This window comes from Magnolia sinica, chromosome 9 (assembly GCF_029962835.1).
Source record: "Magnolia sinica isolate HGM2019 chromosome 9, MsV1, whole genome shotgun sequence".
Lineage (NCBI taxonomy): Eukaryota > Viridiplantae > Streptophyta > Magnoliopsida > Magnoliales > Magnoliaceae > Magnolia > Magnolia sinica.
The window spans coordinates 2,408,990-2,432,844 of NC_080581.1; the positions used below are offsets into that span (position 1 = coordinate 2,408,990).

Below are 23,855 nucleotides of genomic sequence, written 5' to 3' on the forward strand. Positions count from 1 at the left end.
GAATAGGCGTATCATGAATGGCCACTGGCTGCCTTTTCTAATCACTCCACCCATATAGTGCTATCTTTTTCTTTTCTTTTTTTCTTTTTTGTGTGGGATTGTTGATCTGGACTGTGTGGACCGTTGGATTTAATAGTTGCCAAACATCGGAGCAGCACGATTTTGGGCAGTGTTGCTTTGAAGATCCTTCACAGAAGCGCATCAATCCAGGGCCCACAGCATTCGTGCCCCTTTAGGAAATGGTGTTGCAAGTGCACCTGATCCCAAATTATATATTATAATATTTTAATTCGAAATTATCAGAGCATCTAAGACCATGAACAATGCGTCACTGGATGAACCTTATCACCCTTGAAAGAAAGAGGTTGGCTACAATACAATACTTTTGCAGTGACACGTCAGTTCTATAGCCGTTGGATCTAGGGTCATGTTCGATGATCCAAATCGTTAAGAAGATGAGCCCGTTATTAAAATTATTCCGTTGAATCTAGACGGTGACCTTAACCTTATGCTTTGTGGACAATTGATTCAGAAGCCTAGAACTTTCCTACCTCGAAGATTTTTGAAGCAGTTTGCATCAGTGAATATGACCGCAGATGGATTGGGCGTAGTCCCAAGCATGATAGCATCTCGTGAGGATTTGTTGGAGGTCTTGAATATGTTGGATAAGCGCCTATTCAATCTCATCCACAGAAAAAAACAAGGCTCTTCTATTGGTGGGGAGATGAATGTAAGTCACGAGACGAAGGTGCTTTTGCAAGGCGTGGTGGAAGTTTCTTACAACCTATCATTGTCGCGCACGTGAATGGTTTAGAAGGCGGAGTGCTTATTCATATCAAACTTGCAGGGCCCATCACCCATGATATCAGCAGCCATGATTGACGAAGTTTTTGGCTCTCTCGAGGCTGACCACACAGCTGATAGGCCAGAGATTTTCTTCTCGATTTCTCTTTCTTTTTAATATATTGACGGAATCGTCAGCTATTTAAATAAGAAAAGAAAATCACTGTAGATATTGATTTGATATTCATCAGGTCAACTGTTGTGTCCGAAACCATTTACTCCACCTACAAGCCAACTTGTTTTCGGGTCCCACCCAGTGAATAGATTGGTTCTATCATCTCCACCAGTGAATACGACCGCAATCATTTTCTAAATGGGATAGGCTACTGTTGCACATTAATACCATCCTTTTTGGATGATCGTGGCTCTTCATGGGTGTACACAGGGCGCATATCCTTCAACCCAGACCATACAAATTGCAGGAATCCATTACAGAGCCCGAAATCTTAACCGTCCAAACTCGCCTGTTGAATTTGGGTGCGGGTCAATTTAATTTAGGTTACTGACGGCCGCAAGGGCCACATCAATAACTTGTCATGCTGCACCATCTTTTGCACTAGCATGCCCCGCTTGTGCAGAACATCTGCACCGTACAAACAGTAGGCCTCACCATGAAGATCACCTGGAAAAGGCATAAGTCTGGTCTGCTCATCACGTGGACCGCACCATTGTAATCAATGGACAAACAAACAGGTGCGGCCCACCAAACCAGTGAATCTCACTACAGGTGATGTTCGTCGTAGGGCCTATTTTTGCAGGGTACTGGCGCCTTCAGAAGTGGAATGCCGGTGGGAAAAATGAGGCAGCATGACCAGTTGGAAAAGGAACGCTCAGAAATGAAGGAATTCATGTTCCAGTAAAGGTTTCCGGGTGATAAGAAGTCCCACCATGTGAAACAACTTGCCAGAGTTGGATGCTCCCCTTTGCATCTCCAAGCCTAGTGAACGGTCTTGATGGTCATATCACGGCAGTAGTCATTCACCAGCAGTTGAGATTCCCTAGTAGGAACAGGAACAACCTTCTGACGTGAGAGCAGCACCTCTGGTTCCAAAATCAGGCCCACTGGAACTAACGAAGGTCAGCCACTTGTGATGAAGAAAAAGCAAGTGGGACTTCCAAGAGTGAATCAGGGAGCGGACTCAAATGCCATAAGGCACACACATGAGAGATCCAAGCCATTCATTAACTGGGCCACCCCATTTTGATGCCGCAGCCAAAGATCATACTGTTTGAACTTGGAGCAGCAGTCAATTATTTATATTGTTCATATCCGTTAGCACCCGTGTCCAACCAGCCAGTTTACAGCTCAAGGCATCTACACAAAGCAGCTAAGCTGATGAGCCGCTTGGACCTGAGATACGTGTGAGCCGCTTGGGGTTCCACGTCAGGACCTCTGTGCTGCTGATGGAAAAGTCATCATTCATGGTTTTCTTGCCATATATCGTACATAAGAGCGTACATAAGAGCATAAAGAAATCAAAAGCTTACAAATGAAGATGCATTCTAACTTTGCTAATAATACGCAGAAAAATCCAAGTCTCAGTAGATCCCAGGTATAATCCTGTACGGCACCTTCTGGCAGTACGATTTCCAGTATTTCTGGTACCTGTTGCATTATTCAGTTGCAAATTGCAATTCAGCACATGGTTCCAAAACAAATATGCTATTGCAGAGGCAAGACTTGATATTCATTCAGGTAGAGTCAAATCGACCCAACTCAACATTTAATAAATATAAATTAAAACTTCTAGGAATGGTAGTGAACATTTTAAGTAATTGCATAGTGACTATGTATTAAAACCAGCTTCATAGGTCAAGTAACTCAGCCCAATTCTCTGAGAGTCACGTGAGTCGACAAAGTTATAAAGTTTGACTCGACAAGTCTTCCTAACGGCCAAGTCGGTTCCAGAACAGCGTTTCTGAAAGACTTGGCTCGAAATGTTGCCTAGTCAAGTTGACTAAGCTGACTTACGAGTTAAGTTCGCAAGTTTTAGAATTACGCAGTGGATAAGAAAACAAGAGTTATTTAATACTCAAGACTGTATTTTGCTTGATATGCAGACACTAAGAAATTGCACACAGCATATGTTAACTCAAATTAAACCAACAGAATGGTGGACCTCACTGTCATTAAGTCAGTCCCAAAATCAGATTCATTGAACAATCTTAATCTCTGATGTGTTGTTTGTTGAGATAGGACCACTGGGGATATATTTCATTATTAAACGTCCAATAAAATGACCACCAAACCAATAGTCAGGTAATCAAACAAGCATGTAAATTTTGGTTCATGATACACCTAAACTGGGACTCAGAATTTGGCCTGTTTAATTTGAATTACTTGTATTCCGCACATGCAATTTCTAAGTGCTTATGTATCATCCATCACACTCTGCAAGAGCATCAAAATTTGTCTGTGGAGAATCAGAAACTATGTTTTAAAAGATAACTGAAAACCAGAGCAGACGCTGCGAAGAATCAATGGATTTGAAGTAACTTCTTCAATGGATCTGAAGTAATGAGGGTAATCTAGTCATTGTTGCAAATCGGGCAAAGGCTTCTTTTTACATAAGGTTGTCAATGGACCAGGCTTCCAGGCTTCGCCCGCCACGGAATGGACTCAGGCCTTATATTTTAGTCACATTGGGTCTTGGAAATGAAATTTCAGGCTCCTCTAGTAGTTGGTCCCTGACCCAGATCAAGTACTATTGCCGCCCAGTCTAAGGCAGGGTACAGACCAGGACGACCTAAATTTCAGGCCTGATACAGGAACTGGCCTTTCTCAGCCCTGACCCCACCCTGGTCAAACCTGACACGTTTCCACCCATGGAGTTATGATGAAGAGCCGCATAGCAGAAGACACCATCTTGAGGGTGATACACCTATACATTTCAAGAGTGTACTCTCTTTCCTACGGAGATTATGGCCTTTTTGCAAATGACAATTAAGGTTCGCTCGAATACTTCCCAATGTATTACAATAAGATACATTGAGACTCTTACAAAAAAAAAAAAAAACAAAAAAAAAAACAAAAATATGGAGACTCTAGTAGCTGGCTTTGGGCCTTTTTCAATGACGCGAACTGTTTATTTCATACGACTCCCCTTGGATGGGGGATGATCAAAACAACCATCAAATTGAATGTCTCAACCCATTGATTATGCAAAGATTATGGTGACCGTTCATGTTCAAAGCAGAAGAGCCAAAGTATCACAGGGTTGAAAGAGAGCTTTTATTTGTTGCTTTTCCACCATATAAAGGTAGACTTGCCTTATAAACAGTTTGGATCATTGGAAGAAGACCCAGATTCAAAGGCTGAAGGCCCGATAAATCGTATTGCAATGCATTGGGATGTATTCGAGGAATCCTCATGATATTTGTCCATGTTTGGGATTACAGTTGTTGTGTTCTCCACTAAAAGCCAGAAAACAGTAATTTCTCAAAAAATGAAAAATATCTAAACCATAAATATAACGTGAGGAGGATACTGAATAGCCAAGGCAAAATTTTCAATGCAGTTAGTTTTTCAAATTGTGTAAACCATGCTTTATGAAAAGATGTGAGGGTTTTAAACCTACAGCAAGAGTACTTATGTAATTTACCTCTCCTAAGTCCTCCTAAAAGGCTAAAACTGCATCCACACTGTCTCCCACATCCTTTCAGGAATGATCACATATGCTGTGCTGCATTGGTAATAATCGTACATTCGAGCTGTGAGGTCCACTCATGATGTGAAGGTGGAATCCAAACTATGAACAACATCCAAAGAATAATCCAGATTCAAAACTCAGGTCGAACACACCACAGGGAGCAATTTACAACCATGCCAAAAACCTATACATTCACGTGGTTTGGCCCACCTGTGTTTTCTAATACTTTAGTTTTGGTCTATCCCTTCATCCTGGTGGGTGTCTTCTGATGATTGGGTTGGATGGCATACACAGCACAGTGAGCCTTAAATTCCATCTGGAAGTTTCTATGAAGCCTTCCCCAATGTCCCCCATTGTTCCCTTTGGCGTGGCACACCTGATTACCAAGTCAACTGGACTACAAGGGGAGTTTGTTGGGGTTGTGCCCGGGAAAAAAACAGTGTTTGGGTTGCTCCTAGGACTTATCTTTGATTGATGATGGTCATTTTATGTGAGGGGACTGACTTGGTTTCGGGATGGATAGTCTCAACCATTGGGGACCGACTTGGTGCCGGTATGCCTTCGCCCTACCCCACATGAGTGTGTTTGTGTCCCACGAATGATTTCCTCGGTGGGGATCGTTGGTCACTCACATTGGTAGGATCACTTGTAAGTTTCTAGACTAAAAAGCCCATCATGTCTACACTTTTTTTTTCCATCATGTCCAAACTGAATGATACTTATGGTTTGCAGTAGCTCCATCATATCCTTAAACCTGGTGGTGTGTGGGCCAAAATAGATTGATTGTTAGGACTTTGGCTAATTTTATGAGGCTATTGCATGACCACTAAAACTGGGTGATGCTGAGTGTTTTCATTAATTCGTCGAGGACCACGTGATCCACGAAGAGATCCACTTGGTCTACCCGGGACATTGCTTAGTAGGTTGATCTTATAGTTTAAACCATCCATCGTGTGTTTAAAAAGTTGGCTAGCAATCCTATATTTCCGATTGGTTAATCGAATTTTTTTAACCATTAGATACGAGTTTTAATTGTTGATCTGTCTTACATCAAGCCTAATGAAGATTCAACGATTAAGATCTAATGGTCCAGACCTCGAAGTGGCATGAGATTCACCTGAGATTGGAGACTGTTTGGGTGCATGGATTAGGAAGGTGAACAAATTTCCTTCACAATAGGATACACAGAAGTCCATGGGGATAGCAGAATGCCATAATATTGTGCTCCCCTAAAACCCCAACTGCCTCCTAGTTAAGATCCTATTGCATGAGGGAGTAGAAGAGTAGAGAGAAGCCCTGGACGTCTACCCCCCTTGACATCCAAGCTTGGGAGAGACAGAGTGGGAGAAAAAACAGGGAAAAAGGCAATGAGAGGAGAGTGGGTGTCCCCATCTCATCTCCTCTCACATGTACTCACCCTCCTAAACCTACGATCGATTTGGGAGACACTCTACATTGAGAGATCGCCAATGAAAAAGGGGCCAATTTTTCCACCAACAGGTATGCATTATGAGATGTCTCGTGTTTTGAAACATGGTTTGTTCATGGACAGTGAACCCAAATGGTAATTATTATTTTTTTGAAGGGCTATACCTAAATCTTAAAATTGGCAATGAGTTTCTGAAAATCTTAATTCTGTTGCATTTGTCACACCAAAAACCAACAATATTGGATCCAAAAAGCAGGTTGAATGGTGCTCACACACCACAATGGGCCCCATAGCTACCATGTTTGAACGTATGTGGTCATTCCCATTCTAGAAATTCACTACCTCTCTCTCCATATGCCACATCTACTAGTATCCTTGAATGTCTTTGAAAGTTTGGCCTCAGAAACTTCAGGTACACCTTGATACCACATGAGGGATCCATTTGCTACCACGTGAAAAGACAAGGATTATGCATCAATCTTCAACTTCATGCAGGTGGGTTAAGAAGATCCAAACTCAGACCCCTGGCATCACTAGCAATACAAGGCCCAACTCAGCATAAAGAACATTAACAAAATCCTCTGACTGGTGCAAAACTCGATATGAATCCCTAACTTCTAGAAAAATCCTGAAATGGTGATGTTGGTTAATGCTCCTATTCACTATAAGAATTCAATTTTCCACAACTCATCACTCTCAATGGCATTTACCATTTATCTAGAATAGACGACTCAAATTCTCTTCGAGGATGGTTTATAAGGTGTTGTTTCCTTGTAAAAGAAAATCCAATTTACAGGGACTATGCTAAATCATAACTAAAATGGGTTATAGTTGGAAGAAATTTGGTATGGTGGCCTAAACTATTAAAAAAAAAAAAAAAAAAAAAAAAAAAAAAAAAACCTTGCATGAGGTGGGATACTTTCACTGTAGCTCATTGCGACAGAGACTGGGATTTAAGCAGGCATGCTTTGAGCAAACTCACCATATTAAAATGAAAAGCATTCATCAAAAAATGTTGTATGTTAACTTCAACATATGCCATTTTTTTAGTCTGCAGGTGTGTTGCTTCAATGGAACATGCAATACACCATGAAGATCACCAGTAGCAAAAATTGGGATATTTCAATCATCTGCTGGGCAATATGCATACAATGAGTCCAACCACTGGGTATTCATTGATTTCAATAGTGTAACATGTTTGAAGAATGGTCATCCTAGTTTTTGCCCCAGGTAATCCTTATGATGTGTCACACCCTTTGAACAGATCGGATGTTATACACAAGAGAAATATTGGCAGGTTAGAAAATGTTGTGTTGAAGTTAACAAACAACACTGCATGTGATCATTTCTCTATTAAAATTGATGATCTGCTTAAAATCATAAGAAAAGACAGGATTAGTATCAGCATATTCGACCAGAGAAGGTTAGTGATTACTTACTTGGACAAACACCGGTCATCATCTCTTTTGGCTCGGTCGAAAAGAAGGATTGTCAGAAAGATAACGTAGAAATAAGGCAGGAACTGAAAGAATGTGGAACATAGAAATTAAGATGATCATTAAAAAATAATAATAATAAATTCCCAAGGCTATACAGAGCAGCAATAACATGAGGAAGGATGCTTACATGGTTGAAAAGAGCTGGTACGGTCCAACAAAAGGCAGCCAATATTTCGGGCACATAATGAAAGTGACGAGACAGACCCCACCTGTAAGAACCCAGGAGATAGGTAAACAGAGTTTTGTAAGACAAGCATGCTTACACCTGTGTGCACATAGATGATCCAATGCAACTACCATCCAACATGATATACCACTTACTGGATGTGAAATGTCCAATCTGGACCATCCACACGATGAACCCCATCTTAGACTCTCCATGGCCCCAAACCGCTTCAATCAGGTTATCCTAACCATCAAATAAAGGATTTTTGGCAGTTGAATGCTGTTGGTCCTTTCTCAACATTCAATTGCAGACTCTGGATCAAACAGTCGGGACTGTCTGACCTAGTGCGACTCGCAAATGGACGTTCTAGATCAATCTAGGTGAGGCATGTTCAAGATTGGAGTCATGTGTTGGATGGTCCAAGTAGGATCAAAGCAGGGATCAGATTACAGTAAGATGGGCTCTGCATCATATGATGAATGGGGTACTGTACATGGCATGAAAGCTAACAGCCATCTTAAGAGGATGCAATGCAGTACTTCATGTGGCCCAGTCAAGATGTTCATAGTGGAGCTGAATGTAGAGAAGACAACACTGTTGTCCGCATCCCCATTCAAGTCATTGGTCAAGTGTAGTGTTTCAGATCTTGATAGTGGTAGCTTTATATGCAAGAACAAGATTCACATCACACACACCAGCCGGAGGTCAAAAGAATGCTTGACTTTGTTTCCCCATTAGTAGTAGTATAGGAGGCTGTTATCTGCAAAAGAAAAGACACAGATAAGTTTATCATGTGTATATTGCGTCAAGTCCTCACAAACTGCACAGTCAGATCCACTAACATGGATGGGTGCAAATTGCAATGAAAACTGAAAAACAAGTCTTAAGCAGCCTGAAACCTTTGATGGAGCTTTTCCCCAAATGGAGCACTTTCCATTTGTTTTCCTGAATTCTTGCCTTTGCCTGTCACAATCATAGTTGACATATATACATACAATGCCCGCAACAAGAATTAAAAGCGCAAGCTGCAAGATTGAAGAAACTCTGTTAGAGCTCCAAGAAATAATCCTGGAAAGAACAAATAAAATGTTTTCAAAATAATTCTGAAAGCAGATGCAGATAACTGATAGTGTATGAATAAGCATAAACCAAATTTCTGTTAGAGGAAATAAGATAGTTCAGAGAGACTCCAATGCCATCTTAATCACCAAAGAACAATCTTTTCTCGCCCTCATCATAATCAAAGAACATTCTTTGAACACCATATATTTAATTTCTTGTTTATTCAACTTATAAAAAGATTGGATCATTTACCTGAGCACCCAGATTCACAGGATGGTTGACAAGGTACATTCCGGGAGAAGTATAGATTGATGGGACCCATACCAGGCATCCCCAGCAAATATAGAATCCAGCTGTCGAACCCAAAGAATAAATAAATAAATAAACCATTGGTACACAGACCATCAGAGAATATTATATAAATAGCATCAACATACCTAAGTATCGGCATAACTTTTGAAAGAACACAATGAAAAGAAATATCAATATCTAGAAGTCCATACTACACAGATGTGCCTTGGGGGTCATTTGGCTTCCGTGAATCCAGCCCGTCAGAAATGAATTCAGTTGGTGAGGGGCTGAAAGTATGTTTGGGTCTCCGAGAAGGTGGGGAAATGAATTCCCATGGATCCAATTCCCAAAATTTGCCCCTTCTACAATTACCATCTTTAAGATGGTTGCAAATTTTTGGGAAATGGATTCCCATCCAATGGTCATATTTTTGAAAGGGATGGTAAAAGTGGAATGGTAATTCCAAACGCCAACAGTCTGTGCTTGCAGGATGAGGAGACTGGACCACCTCCTCATTCACTGCTAATTTTCAAAGGGGGTCTAGAATGGAGTTCTCTGTTTTCAATATTCCATGGGTCATGCCTAACACGGTGAGTGAGTTATTCTTTCCTGGCATGAAGGTGTTTCCAGCAACAAAGATAGGACCAAATGGAGCCTTGCTGTGCTTGTGGCTCTTTGGTCAATCTGGTTGGAGAGGAACAGTAGATGCTTTAGGAATAGTAGGGCTTCTTTTCAGACAATTGTAAGAAAAGTGATCGCTCTTATAAAGGAATGGGATCCTTGATCCCTTTAGGGGGTTTTGGGTTGCTTTGGGGGGCCTTTTACGGTCTTTTCTGTATTCTGTTTTCTGCTTTCTTCTGCTTTCGCCTTTGGGCAGGCTTTAATAAAATTATAATCTTTCCAACAAAAAAATAAATAAATTCAAAAGGATAAAAAGTCCTCTCCTCTCCTGTCCATCACCTCTCTCCAACGTCCAAACACAAAAACAGGATTCCTGAGAATATCTTTCCCAGTACCCAGACACAATAAACTGGATCTCTTTCCTGACTAAGATTCCAGGGAGCCAACTGCTCCCTTATAGGTAAACAACATGCTGAAGATTATTTCTGGGCTGCAAGCTTCTTATAGGATAATCGTACAATGTAGATAGACCTCCCAAAGAATCATGTGAAATATAATATTTCGCATGGCATATCTTTTTCCTGGTCGCCCTCTCTGTGTGAATAAGTTCACAGGAACAAACCATGGATCAATGTTCTTTAGAGCTTTTCATTTCCTAGTTCTGATGGAGCAAGAAAAATAGTCCTCAAGTTAAATCCTCCCATTTTTGTGGCTGAATATACTTGCTCCAGTAGATAAAGACCGGATTTAAACAGAAAGCTTGTGCCCAGGTTTTGATATATAGTTGGAGATTGCTTGAATTCCTCCTCTTGCTCCTTTTATATGGTTCCTTTCTCTATTTACTACTTGGTGGTGTTTAAAGAAACTTGATTCCATTTGCTCCATAACATATCTTCATTGAAATTTTCAATTGTGACATTAGCATGTTGGTAGAGCTCGAATTATCTCGATGTACTGGACAACTTTTACCTATGTCACCATACAACTTGTGTTTTCACTACAGAAAAGGACCGACATTTATAAATTCAAATGTTTTAGTATATTAAACAATGCAATAATTTGTATACCTCTGTCATGTGCAATATCCATAGTGTTCCAATATCCAGCTTCCCACAAGAAGAACTTGGTTACATACACCAGCATCAGTGCGGTATTCACAAGCATAGAATCAGCAACATGACCATTCATCTCATACTGCAAACATAAAGTAAATTAATGAGAAGATGCAAATGAGAACAAACAGAGATGTCATGCTATTTGAAGTACAGTTCTAAAGAAGATACAATTCAATAAATATTTTATACAATCATGAACAGGCCAGGAAATGCTACCGTGACTAACATACATTGCTGAACTTCAAATATAGTAAAGAAAATTATGCTCCTTTCCCGGGCAATATTTAAACGGATATAAGCACATGTATGAATGAAATTCATGCATGATCATTCCACTGCAACTCACCTGCTTGATGCAGTAGGTCACAGCAAGAACTGCCCAGGACATCATACCAAATCTACAGTTCGTAAAAACCTTAATATCAAAGCTTTTACCAATCCGAGGATACAGCTCCATTCCCTGCATACATGTCAAGTAAACAATAAGCAATGAAGCATGGCCCATGAGGATTGGACAGAGTAAATGACTTCTCTACACAAGAAATCTTCTAACAATATTTGCAATTCAGACATTTATATAATTTGCAATTTTTGTGATATAAGCATCAGAATTGGCAGCAGTTGTGCATAAGTAATAGCAATGGTGCAGATTCTCCAAACTCCAACCATGAAGGATAACTGTTTCGTCTCTGTCTCTCCATTTCTTTTCACATTGTCTTTTATATGGACGTTACGAAGGTATAAATTTAATATCATAGGAATTAACTGTTTCATTTTCTACATTGATGCTGCTACAAAGTTCATTTGAATAGACACAGACACGCAGCAAAGCGAGATGGCATGCACAGTCAATCATGTCCAAGGTCCTATCCAATGTTTTAAATATCGATGACATCCGCCGATATATCCCACGATATATCTTGTATCCTACCTGTGCGATACGAAACGCACAGGTAGTGCCGATATATCCCATATGTTTGATCCGGTGAGCATTTTCAATTTCCGATTCCTTTTTTTGTTGAAATTATGTTAAATCAGTGTCAAATGGTTATAAATCTATTGGTTCTTTTCTCTCTTTTTGCGAGTTTCTCAATAAAATGTTTGTTATCTCTCTCAAAAAAAAAAAAAAAAATCTATTGGTTCTTCATGTTTTGCATGAAAAATTATGGAATTGAAACTTTGATTTTGATAGCCATTGGTTCTTCATGTTCTCCATGTTCTTTTCAAAATTTTCCTTCAACCAGCTGTCAATTGAGATCAATTTCGAAGTATGTAGGAGTATTTGGTGAAATGATCATCACATACATTCTAATATTGAAACCTGAGTGTAGGTTGTCAAATTTGGGGAAAATTAGAAAAAATTCAAAATTTCCCCAATTTCTCCCAAATTGCTTGCAATGTTGCACTCCAAACATGAAATGAAGCATGTATGAGAGCTGATCTACAGATTTGCTAAGTCCTTGTCAATTTTCAGAAAATAAAATTCATTTTTTAATTAAAAATTAATAAAATTTTATTTAAATATATTTTTTCAAAATTTCCCTTCCACTAGGTGTCAATTGAGACTAATTTTGAAGTATTTCAAACAACGCATGGCTTAGGACCCTATACAAAGGAAACCTATTATATGCACTTCTCTTTTGAGATGTTATGATTTAGATGTGTGTATTAAGGTTTTTTTCAACGATCCCTGAAGTTTCATGGAAAAATTCAACCATTTTCCCTATATTTCCCCATGTTTCCCAAAATGTGCAATAAAGTACCTGATACAAATGATACGTATGTGAATAAGCCTTCATATCCCTTCCCATCACCTCAAACCAAGTACTTCTAGGTCTTCCCTTGAGCCTCTTTGCAGGCCCTTTGACACTGATCAGCATTCCCCTCTTTACTGGAGAGCTATGGTCTTTGTTGCACATGACCAAACCATATCAATCTGCCCTTTATCATTTATCTCTTACTGGGACTATTCTAAGTTGCTTCAGCTAACCTGATTCGTTATTCTATCATTCCGGGCTTCCCTCACATCCATCTCAACATCCTTATCTCCACAAAACGTGATCTCTGCTCATGCTGCCTTCTAAGAACCCAACACTCTGCCCCATATAGCATAATTGGGCGAATAGTTCTCTCATAAAGTTTCTCCTTAAGGTTCACAAGCATGTGGCGATCGTACAACACTCCAAATGGGCAACTCCCCTTCACCTGGTTCTAATTCTATTAGAAGCAATCAATCTCCCCATCCTTTTTGAAGAATAGAGCCAAAGTACCTAAACACATCGCATTGGGGAATCTCTTGACCATCAATTTTAACTAAAGTTTCACCTCTATAATTGTTCTTACTGTAGTTACGCTAGATTAGATCCTCCGTGAAACCTCCAAACGCAATGACATAAGAAACTAAATTTTCAAATTTTGGGTATGAAGATTTATATCATTTAAATCTAGAAGACTAGCTGAGTTCACTGATTCCAGAATCAAACAAATCCACCACGAGAGGTCATTCTCGAAGGTGCAAAGATATATGCGAATGAAATTTTTAAAATGAACTAGGCCCTCAAAATCAAAATGGAACTTAAAAGTGAGTGATAAACATCAGGAGACTCACCCAATAGAAATCAATTAGTATGTTCCCTGAAGATCCTGAATCAGAAGAAGATGGTAACAAGTGACCCTTAAAGAGCAAAGAACACACCATTAGAAAAGAAGAAGAATGCAATATATATAAATATATATATATAGATAGATAAATAGATAGATAGATAGATATAGCTAGCTGCATGAAGGCTGATTGCTCTGTTTGAGAACTCTTACTTTTATGTATAAGAAAATGCAAAAGACAAAGCTTCCCATGATCAGTGCAGAGAAAATTTCTCCCAAATGATCATATACAATTGCAGGGTTGAATATCCCAAACCTGAACAAAGCACATAAAGAACATATCAATTGTAGTTGGTTGTGAACTAATACTTACTAAATGAGAACTCAATACCTAAGTACCATTCATCATTGATGGAGTCAGGCAAAACTAGAAATTAGATCTGTGTAGGGGCAAAAATAGCATCTAGATCTGTACAAGGGGGCATACAGAGTAATGTGATTGTGTTTCTGGGAAGTTATTCAACTTCTAGCCAACAACTAAATGAATAAAGGATATATAGAAGAATGAGATGAAAAAACTTCGCCACTTAGGTTTTCATAAGTACCTAGAAGATGCAAGCATAAGTACCTAAAAGATGCAAGCATTTAATCTGCATACAACAGGAGAGTAGATGTAAGTAGACATGGGAGTTTTCTTATGGTTGGACGATGACAACCATGCAGGGCGATTCTGGACTCTGGCAAGTGAGCAAGAGTTTTGGCATCTGATACAAGGACTCTCGTCTAAAATTTTCTTGAAGGCTAATGGTTCAAAACTCAACGGTCTTAAAAGAAAGATCCCACGTCAACAAAATTTTCTGCTAATACTATATCAACAAGATTTGTCATCAGCTTCGCCTTGAAACATAAATAAACAAGTAAAAGAAGAAATATAAAACAAGGAACAAAAACCAAAAAAAAAAAACCTGCTGAGTCTGATTACACGAAAAAATCCCTTGAAAAAAAAAAAGGAAAAGCATGAATAGTAAATAAATGAAAGATCCATAGAATAGAAGCAAGTTGGGCATATGTAACAGCTTGAAACCCAATCATGGCGTCAAAGCTCTCTATACCTTTATGTGCAGAGACAGGCATGCAATACCATCTTCATAAGAAAAGACTCCCACACCAAGTTCGTTAACTTTCATTTTGTAAAGTATGAAAGTGCTCATCTTCCCAAACCCAAATAGCTGGAAAAGACTATGATGATGATGATGATGATGATGAAAGACAGGCATGCACTACCATAGGTGAAAATGCATGCCTTAATTGTAGACTAATTACTGCTACCAGAAGCAAATCATTTGAAACTACACAGTCCCAAAAGCATTTGAAGGATAATATCAGTGACGACAAAAGATTAGAAAATATAAACAATCCAGGCATTTGAATCCCCAGATTAGTTAAGAAAGTCAAACAACTCAATAGACAAGTCCTTACCACCAAAGGCTGAGATAAGTTATCAAAGTTACTGCATATGCTGCCAATCCATTTGCCTACATGAAACAGAAAAAGAGAGGAGATGTGATAACTTTCTACAGTTTTCAATTCCCCACATGGTTCCATCTTGTGACAGTATTTAAATCACATAACAATATCTCACCATTGCTTGATAGACATCACATTGTTTTGGAATCTAGGAATCACCTGGCTAAATATCACTAAGTTAAAAGAATATGTATTTTCATCACCTATGATCAACTGTAGTCCAAACTTTTTAAGTCCTAGTATTTATCCCTTTTAAAGAATCAAAATCATATATAGATTCTAGTAAGTTCAAAAATTACTTTCGATAACCAATACCAGCCCTAAAAAGACAGGTGCAACCACTAAGATGTCAGAGGTATTATGTCGTTCACCAATGGATTTTGTGTCTATCACAGAATCTGGATCTCGAGTAAACCTGAATTCCAAGTATTGCGATGGTGGGATCCCTTATTCTTACACTTATCCAAGTATCTGAGAAACACTGCATGGTCACAGCTCCCCTGCCTGGGAAAAGGAAGAGGGTCGACATCAGGTATGCAGCCGGTCATTGAACTTTTGTGAAGTAATCATGATTCACAAGAATTTAGCTGACCAAATAGCAGGACAAGGCTATGATGATGATCAGATCACTCAGTCTCGTCAGTTAATTCATTCTTCCCACCCATTAAATTTGCAGATCATCTACCACAACATTTGTCTCATGATTTACATATTCTTAAAGCATTAGCAGAGTCAATAAGGTCATAACTTAAACATGTGAAGGAGACCCAAAAGAAGAGCGAACCACTGATTGTCAATCAATCACATTTTAGAGTTCCTAATTGTAGAGAAGCATGGTAATTTTCACATGCTAATTATCTGATTCCCTACCTTACAAAGACAACCTCAGCTTCAATGGTGTTTGCCAGACCTAGCGGCCTTACATAAGTTACCTTCAAGGCACCCTAGGAGATATGAAAATCCATGTATTGGAATAAATACACTGCCATTTTATCTTGCTTATATGATCTCTCCTTTGGTAGTAGAAATTTCATTGTAGTTAGTGGTCTGCTGAACATTAAGAAGAAGAAGAAGAAGAAGAAGAACGGCATGATTATCAGGCAATACGCACATAAAGATCTGAATGGCATGATTATCAGGCAATACACCTTGCATTCACATACTATACTCTTTTTCTTTGAAGTTGGACCACTTTCTCCAAAGTTAATGGCATGATTATGGCATGATTATCAGTGGCATGATTATCAGGCAATACGCACATAAAGATCTGAATGGCATGATTATCAGGCAATACACCTTGCATTCACATACTATACTCTTTTTCTTTGTAGCCTACCAAACAAACATGCATAAAACCTGAAAGTGATTGTGAAGAAAAGGAAAAAGAGGAGGAAAAAAAACAAAAAAACACACCTTGTAGATAGGTCGGTTCCCTGTAGGAGAAATCGGGCCTTCAACCCTTTCACCAGGAAGCACCAACTGAAGTATAGCTTCAAAAACTGCAAAATAAGCAATGATTTTCCATGCAGTGGCAGACGGTTTTGGCCAGATACTTTTGAACCCCTCTAGCCCAGTTTGTTTGAGATACTCCCAGGTTAGAGCAACAGAACCATCAGCATGAACCATTGTATACCATCTGCAGTATGAGATAACTAAGTGGGTACTAAGATCTTGATAAGATAAGCAAACATATTGAGAAGCCAACTTTTCAGAGAAACATCTCTTAGGATTACAAAAATAACTTAAAAGGGAGCAGTCATTTTGAAAATAAATTTACAGATTGGTGTCCAAATAACTAGAAATAGATAAAGAAAATTTGCAGAAGTAGAGAGTTTAAAAGCTCGATGTCAGCTTGAAATCCAGCAAGATTACTACCAATGTTCCAATCCAATTATTTGCTTGCTGAAAATAACTTTGCAGATACCAAACTAAGAAGGACACATATATATGTCAAAACAGCAAAAAAGGGTTTTAAAAAATAGAGAACTTGAAGTTTGATTTCTCAACACTTGATATCTAGCAAACATTCTCCTAATGACCCAGGATGAGTTCTCTTACATGAGACTGATATTGCCAAATTAACTAAAAGATACAGGAATGAAGGTCAAAAATGGCCACACAAAATACAATAATTTTAAGATCTACAAGTTCGATAGCTCAACATCAGCTCAAAATCTCAGAAAATTCCTCTCTCGATGTTTTAATTTGATGATTTTTCTTACATGAAACAAAGCAATGCAGAAAACTAGTTATATAAACACATAAATCATCCTCAAAATGGTGAAAAAACACAAATACAATAAAAAGATTCAGAAACTTTAAAGCTTGAGTTGGGTCAAATCTGGTGAAAATTCCTCTCATGATGCTTCACTTCGCTGATTTTTCATCACATGAAGCAAACATCAAACTAAGTATAAAGAAATCAAGCACAGAAGTGGCAAAACAAAAAAAAGAACACAACAGATTTATAAAATGCAGAAAGTCAAGTGAAAATTCTTTTTTGATGGAATGCTTGAGAAACTGTTTGCCTAAGATAAATACTAATAAATAAATAAATAAATAAAATACAAATTATGGGCTAAAAAACACGGAATCGAGCTCAGAAACAGCCATAATAAAGAGACATTATAAAAATGAAGAAGCACCAGAGCTCCAGATAAGCTCAAACTCATGAAAAAACTCAAGAGAATTCCTCACCAATCACTTGATAGGATGATTTTCCTAAAATGGGCCTGAAATTACAGAATCCAACCAAAAGAACACTGAAATCTCCTGAAAGAAGCTGGATCAAAGACAAACCTTTGTAAATTAAGCTTCACATGCAAAATGCATCAAGTGCTCTAAGTTATGTGCATCTAATTACATGATGTAACTTGTAAGTACCCTTGAAAGAAGCCATGTTTTATGGGACAGAATGTTGGGCAGTTAAGGAACAACATGATAGAATTAGAAATGAATGCATTCGAGGGAACTTAGGAGTTAGGACTAGCACCAATAGGTAATAAGATGAGGGAAAGTAGACTTAGATGGTTTGGTCATGTGCAATGGATACCAAGAACCATGCAAGTTAAAAGGAGTGAGTTGGTACAAGTTGAAGGCTCAAAAGGGGCAAGGGGAAGGCGGGCAAGGGGAAGGCCCAAAAGGGCATGGATGGAGGTAGTAATAAAAGACTTGATGACCTATGGTCTAATTGAAGTTCTGGCCTTGATAAAGTGGAATGGCTGAATAAGATTCATGTAGCCAACCCTAATTAATTGGGATAAGGCTTACATGATGATGATGATGTAAGTGCACCTAAGTTCATCTAAGTGCACTGCACTTAAACTTGCTTATATGCACTTCATATGTTAGCTTAACATACAAAGCTTTGTATTGGATCCAGTCTCTTCCTGAAATCTAGCAAATATTCCTTCCTTGATCTTTTGCTTCGAGTGTTTTTCTTACACTAAAAAAGATAAAAACACCAGAATCTCTCAAAATTTAATGAAAACACAACTTTGACTATTTAGTCTCTTACATGAAACCAAAAATTGCAGAAATCTAACTAAATGGACTGGAATACTCAAAACCCAGCGAGAATTCCATTCTTGATGCTCTGATTTGAATTATTCTTCTCACACAAAAATAAAATTAAAAATTAAAATAAAAAGCGGAAATCAACTAAAAAGAACAAGAATCTTTAAAAATCTAGCAAAACTTCCACTCCCACAATCTCACTGCATCAGAATATTACTTACAGAACACTATAATTACAGAAAACAAAATAAATGCACTGGAATTCTCAAAACCCAGTGAGAACTCCATTCAAGATGCTCTTATTCGAATTTTTCTTCTCTCATGGAATGAAATGTGGAGAAAAGAACAAGAATCTTAAAAATCTAGAAAAACTCCCACTCTCACAATCTCGCTGCTTTGGAATAATACATACAGAAAACTATAACTACAGAAATCAAACTAAATGCACTGGAATTCTCAAAACCCAGGGAGAACTCCATTCAAGATGCTCTGTTTCGAATTCTTCTTCTTACGTGAAACGAAATGAAGAGATTAACTAAAAAGCACTAGAATCTTAAAAATCTAGCAAAAATTCCACTCTCAGTCTCACGGCTTTGGAATATTACTTACAGAAAACTATAGCTACAGAAATCCAACTGAAAACACTGGAATATCTCAAAAATGAGTGAAAACTCCACTCTCCATGCTTCCACTCGGTGTTTTTTCCTCACTCAAAACTAAAGTTGCAGAAATCTAACTAGAAAACACTGGGATTTCGCAAAATCAACAGAAATTTCCTCTCTCGGGCTTCGATTCCATGAGTTTGCTTACACGAGATGGAAACTCAGAGATCTAGAAAAAATACATGAATCTAGGTATTTTTTTTTTTTAAAAAAAATGGTTCAAAAAAACATCAAAAGAATCAGAAAATGACAGGAAATTCGTGATCTGAGAGAGAATACAAAGATCTCGAGGCGATTGAGGTCGAGATATAGAAGAAATCTTACAGAAGAATGACGAAGGGCGGGCAGAGAGTGAGCAGAGAGAGCATGGAGACGTAGGTCAGGAGGGGGGAGTGTACGGTCTTCGCTTCTCCCATTTTCGCTGCTCTGTCTCTCTTCCCTCACTGGTCAAGAAAAGAAATGGCGATTGTTCGTTCTTCCGAGGTATCCGGTATTTATCGCCAGTGCGACAAATATCGCCGAAATTATTAAATTATCGCGATAATTTCTCTAGAAATTAAGTAATGGATTATGGAACTATTGCGATATTATCTCGCAAAATATCCTCTGATCTTATATACATGTATAATCTCGTATTTTAACTTTCAACTAGATTTTCCTACTAATATTCCAAAAATAAAAGACCCAAAATTTGAAAATATCCTAAGAAAATTCCTAGCTGGAGAATTTCATCGACTATTAATGTCACGCCCCAAACTCGAAAACTAAGTTCACAAAATTCTCGATCGCTGATCCGGTGCCGACAACCTCCGTAGTACCTCATTCTTGGCTCTCAGCGCCTATACGCCAAATTCCGATCTTGAGATCTTATAAGGAGGATTTTCAATATAAATTATATATATATATATATAAGTATAACCACAAGTTTACCCAAATCACAAAGTCAACGTTATCATCACATATCCACTAATATAAACATTTGAATACAATACTGAAAGGGAAATACATGTGTCGATAATCAAACTCCGGAAGCCCGCTGCGTTCTCCAATCTCAACACTGTTGCAACCTAACATTACCTGCATGCATCTATCGTGTATAAGCTTATATAAAGCTTAAAAGCTTAGAGAGTGGTGTAAGTGTGTGCACAAGATAAGTGTCAAGTATCCAATACAATGTCATAATCATACATATCGAAAATACTGGCAAGATCATGAATCATACGATATTAGAGTAAGTGGAAATACTGACAAGTTCATAAGTCATATAATATTAGAATATGTAGTATAGATCGGTTATGCAAATGCGGAATCATAAAGAATGAAATATCAGATGTCGAGGATGCAATGCAAAATATAATTCGAAAGAGTTACGAATACCATCAGCCTCATATAGGTCATATAGATGCAGAAACATAGTAACCCAAAAGTCATATGCCGAGGATGTAATGCAATATGTAATATGTGGTGTGAATGAAATAATCAAGCTGCAGTGAATTCGGGATGATAGTATGTAGTATCGCAGGTTATGGGGTCCATCACAAGAGACTTCTATGCAAACCAGTCTCATACCTAAATTTGGATAGTCAGACTCAATGTGATAAACTCCTGATCTCAGGTTAGTCGCGCGCCCCAACCGAAATCCTGACCGTTGCGGAGGTATACATAACAGATAATTGCGCATAATCAATCCGAATGAATAGCGAATGAATGAATATACAACTCATGCTCAATAAGTCCACATATCAGCATCGTACATCTCTGGGATCATCACCGGGGTTTAGTACACTCCAAGCTGGCTACTGCCCCAACCGGCCACGTAGCCCAGCGAGTGGAAAAGACCTCACTACCCGCCTGCCAGTAGTGTACCAATGCCTACCTGGCTCGTCGATAGCAGACCCATTTGGGAGCTGATCAAACTCAGCCTAGCTTATAGCCCCCTCACTCGAGCGGATAAAGCCACACCCCCTCCCAACTAACCATGACACAGTGAGAGACACGACCGACTGGTATTCGGCTCTCGGACGCTCATATATTCACTCGGTCTGGACATTAGGGCATCTACTGGCCTCAGAGGTTTAAGAACTTTCACCCACGGACATCTAAAGTGCACATATGCTCGGACCAAACATTTTCGGTGTCCCATCTGGCCATCCACGACATGCCTGTGGAGGTCACAACCCTGATGTCGCTAGGGCGTACAGTAATTACAATCACACAATGTAAGATGCACGAGTTATGTAGTCCAATCATGCATCAATCATGTGCATATCGTGCGCTCATGTGGGATACCTCCACCTATCAGGGAGTCTCATAAACCATCTGTACTATGGTATATGCAAGGGTCAATTACATCTCACAATAAATATGCAGATGATGCATATAAGCATGTATCATGATGTTATGCTGTCACATACTCATAATCGGTATCAATAACCGGCATCAACAATCGGCCTCGAGAATGTGGACATTTAACCAACATTGCCCCCAAGGAATGACACACATAGAACCTAACATATAGTGGACCCATGGCCTCACACAATGACCTAATATAGAACACCATGGGCCTTATTCAAGAGCTTAATACACATCACGATAGGCCTCTCACATGGGCCTCATATACATCACAATGGACTACATCGTCTGACCCTCAAATGCATCATAATGGGCGTCAACTACGGGTCGCATATACATCATATAGGTCTCGACAATCGGCCTTAGCAATCGAAATCGGCCTTGACAATCGAAATCAGCCTCAACAATCGGAATCGACACTCAAAATCGGCTTCGATATTCGGCCTCAACAATCGGAATCGGCCTATACAATCGGCTTCAACAATCGGAATTGGCTTATACAATCAGCCTTGACAATCAGAATCAGCTTCGATACTCGGCTTCGACAATCGAAATCGACCTATACAATCGGTCTCGATAAATCGGACTCGGCCTCGACAATCAGAATCTGTCTATACAATCGGCCTCGATACTCGGCTTCGACAATCGGAATCGGCTTATAAAATCAACCTCGACGATCGGAATTGGCCTCGATACTCGCCTCGACAATCAGAATTAGCCTATATAATCGGCCTCGATACTTGGTCTCGATAATCGGAATCGGGCTCGATAAATCGGAATCGGCCTCGATACTCGACCTCGACAATCGGAATCGACCTATACAATCGGCCTCGATACTCGGTCTCGATAAATTGGAATCGGCATCGATACTCGGCCTCGACAATCAGAATCGGCTTATATAATCGGCCTCGATACTCAGCCTCGACAATCAGAATCGGCTTATACAATCGGCCTTGACAAATCGGAAACGGCCTCAATACTCGCCTTCGACAAATTGGAATCGGCCTTGAAAAATCAGAATCGACCTCGATACTCGGCCTCGACAATCGGAATCGGTCTATACAATCGGCTTCAACAAATCGGAATCGCCCTATACAATCGGCCTCGACAAATCGGAATCGGCTCCGACAATTGAAATCAGTCTATACAATCAGTTTCGACAAATCGGAATCGTCCTCGATACTCGGCTTCGACAATCAACCAAACAAGGCCTAAGGGAAGGTCACGATGTGGATATTAAACCATCATTGCCCCGTAAATGTGGACATTTAACCAACATCACTTCCAAACATTGGCCCACATAGAGCCAAACATATAATTGGCCCACGGCCTCACATAAAAGCCTAATATACAACACAATGGGCCTTACTAAAGGGCCACGTATACACAACAAGTGGGCCTTGCTCATGAGCCTCAAATACATGACATGTGGGCCCTACACATGGGTGTCATATGCATCAAATGGGCCACGTATCTGGGCCTTGAATACATCAAATGGGCCATGCATCATGGGTCTAATACATATCACAATGGGCCTTACCCATAGGCCACAGATACATCACAATGGGCCTCATCATATGGGCCTTAAATACAAGGCGGGTGGGCCCTATCACATGGGCCTCAAATATACATCATGATGGGCCTCATGGATGAGCCGCACCAATGGGCCTCAAGTGGGCTACAAATATATCAAGGTGGGCCTTAGAAATGGGCCACAGAATACATTAATGTGCACCTCATTAACGTCAAATCGGGCTCACCGTTCCAAGTAAGCAACCCACACCATACATATATTTTTAGAGATCATTTTAGAGTGTTAGCTAAAAGAATCATAATGGGAGATCATCTGAGCCATACCACAAATAACCGTGGAGATAATGGTTCTCACTGTTAAACTAATCACAGGACTCACGTAAAGTTTATTCCCCATCTAATCTGATCATAAGGTCACAAAGACCTAGATCAAGAGGAAAAACAAATATCATCTTAATCCACAATTTCTGTGGTACCAAAAATGATTTCAATGGTAGCCGTCCAACTCTCCACTGTTTTCTACAGTGTGGTCCACCTGATAGATCTGCCTCATCCTCTCCGTACAGCCATTAAACGATCTCTGCAAAGGGTTGGACAGTGTTGATAAAACACATATTTCATGGTGGGTCCCACCTTCTGATGGACGTCGTACCAAATGATCAGGCCCACCGAACTTGCTGTCATCAGTACAGCAACCGGGAGGGTTGCTGGCCCACCGTCCAGGTGCACGGCTGAGATATAACACATATTTCATGATCGGACCAGCAGAACTTACTGGTGTCTAGACACAGCAGCTATGTAGCCGGGTACTCCCCACCGTTCAATGGACGGTGGGATATAACACATATATCAGGGTGGTCCCCACAACTGCTGGACACCTGTCCAGCACGTTCTCTGATGGACGGTCAGATATAAACACATCTAGGGTGGGTTCCACCGTCAATGGACGGTGTGGATATACCCATACATCACGTGTGGCCCCACATGG

The 23,855-nt window shown here is 39.5% G+C and overlaps 1 protein-coding gene across 5 annotated transcripts; it reads right to left on the reverse strand.

Moving 5' to 3' along the window:
- Nucleotides 1-1,003: 1,003 nt before the first annotated feature.
- LOC131256646 (7-dehydrocholesterol reductase) lies at nucleotides 1,004-19,467 on the reverse strand. 5 transcript variants are annotated; one of them, XR_009176901.1, is made up of 14 exons: nucleotides 19,307-19,467; nucleotides 16,218-16,440; nucleotides 14,757-14,812; nucleotides 13,491-13,593; nucleotides 13,285-13,350; nucleotides 11,023-11,136; nucleotides 10,629-10,755; nucleotides 8,902-9,002; nucleotides 8,487-8,612; nucleotides 8,283-8,347; nucleotides 7,549-7,630; nucleotides 7,362-7,444; nucleotides 2,332-2,449; nucleotides 1,004-1,841 (listed from the first exon to the last, which is right to left on the reverse strand). XR_009176901.1 is itself a non-coding variant. In XM_058257597.1 (13 exons), exons 1-13 carry the CDS (start codon nucleotides 19,396-19,398, stop codon nucleotides 2,383-2,385), a joined length of 1,305 nt encoding a protein of 434 aa, XP_058113580.1. In that variant the 5' UTR covers nucleotides 19,399-19,467; the 3' UTR covers nucleotides 2,243-2,382. The 5 variants fall into 5 exon arrangements, 1 of the variants encoding a protein (XP_058113580.1); XR_009176904.1 differs by having other exon boundaries at nucleotides 1,004-1,884; XR_009176902.1 differs by having other exon boundaries at nucleotides 1,004-1,905.
- Between the last annotated feature and the right edge of the window lie 4,388 nt (nucleotides 19,468-23,855).

Bases quoted from the DNA above. Each gene is read 5' to 3' on its own strand.
- LOC131256646 (XM_058257597.1), bottom strand. From the start codon at position 19,398: ATGGGAGAAGCGAAGACCGTACACTCCCCCCTCCTGACCTACGTCTCC. The intron at 13,351-13,490 runs GTAAGAGTTCTC...TTGCTCTTTAAG, and splicing joins GCATTTTCTTATACATAAAA to GGTCACTTGTTACCATCTTC. The intron at 11,137-13,284 runs GTGAGTCTCCTG...ACATGTATGCAG, and splicing joins TACTAATTGATTTCTATTGG to GGAATGGAGCTGTATCCTCG.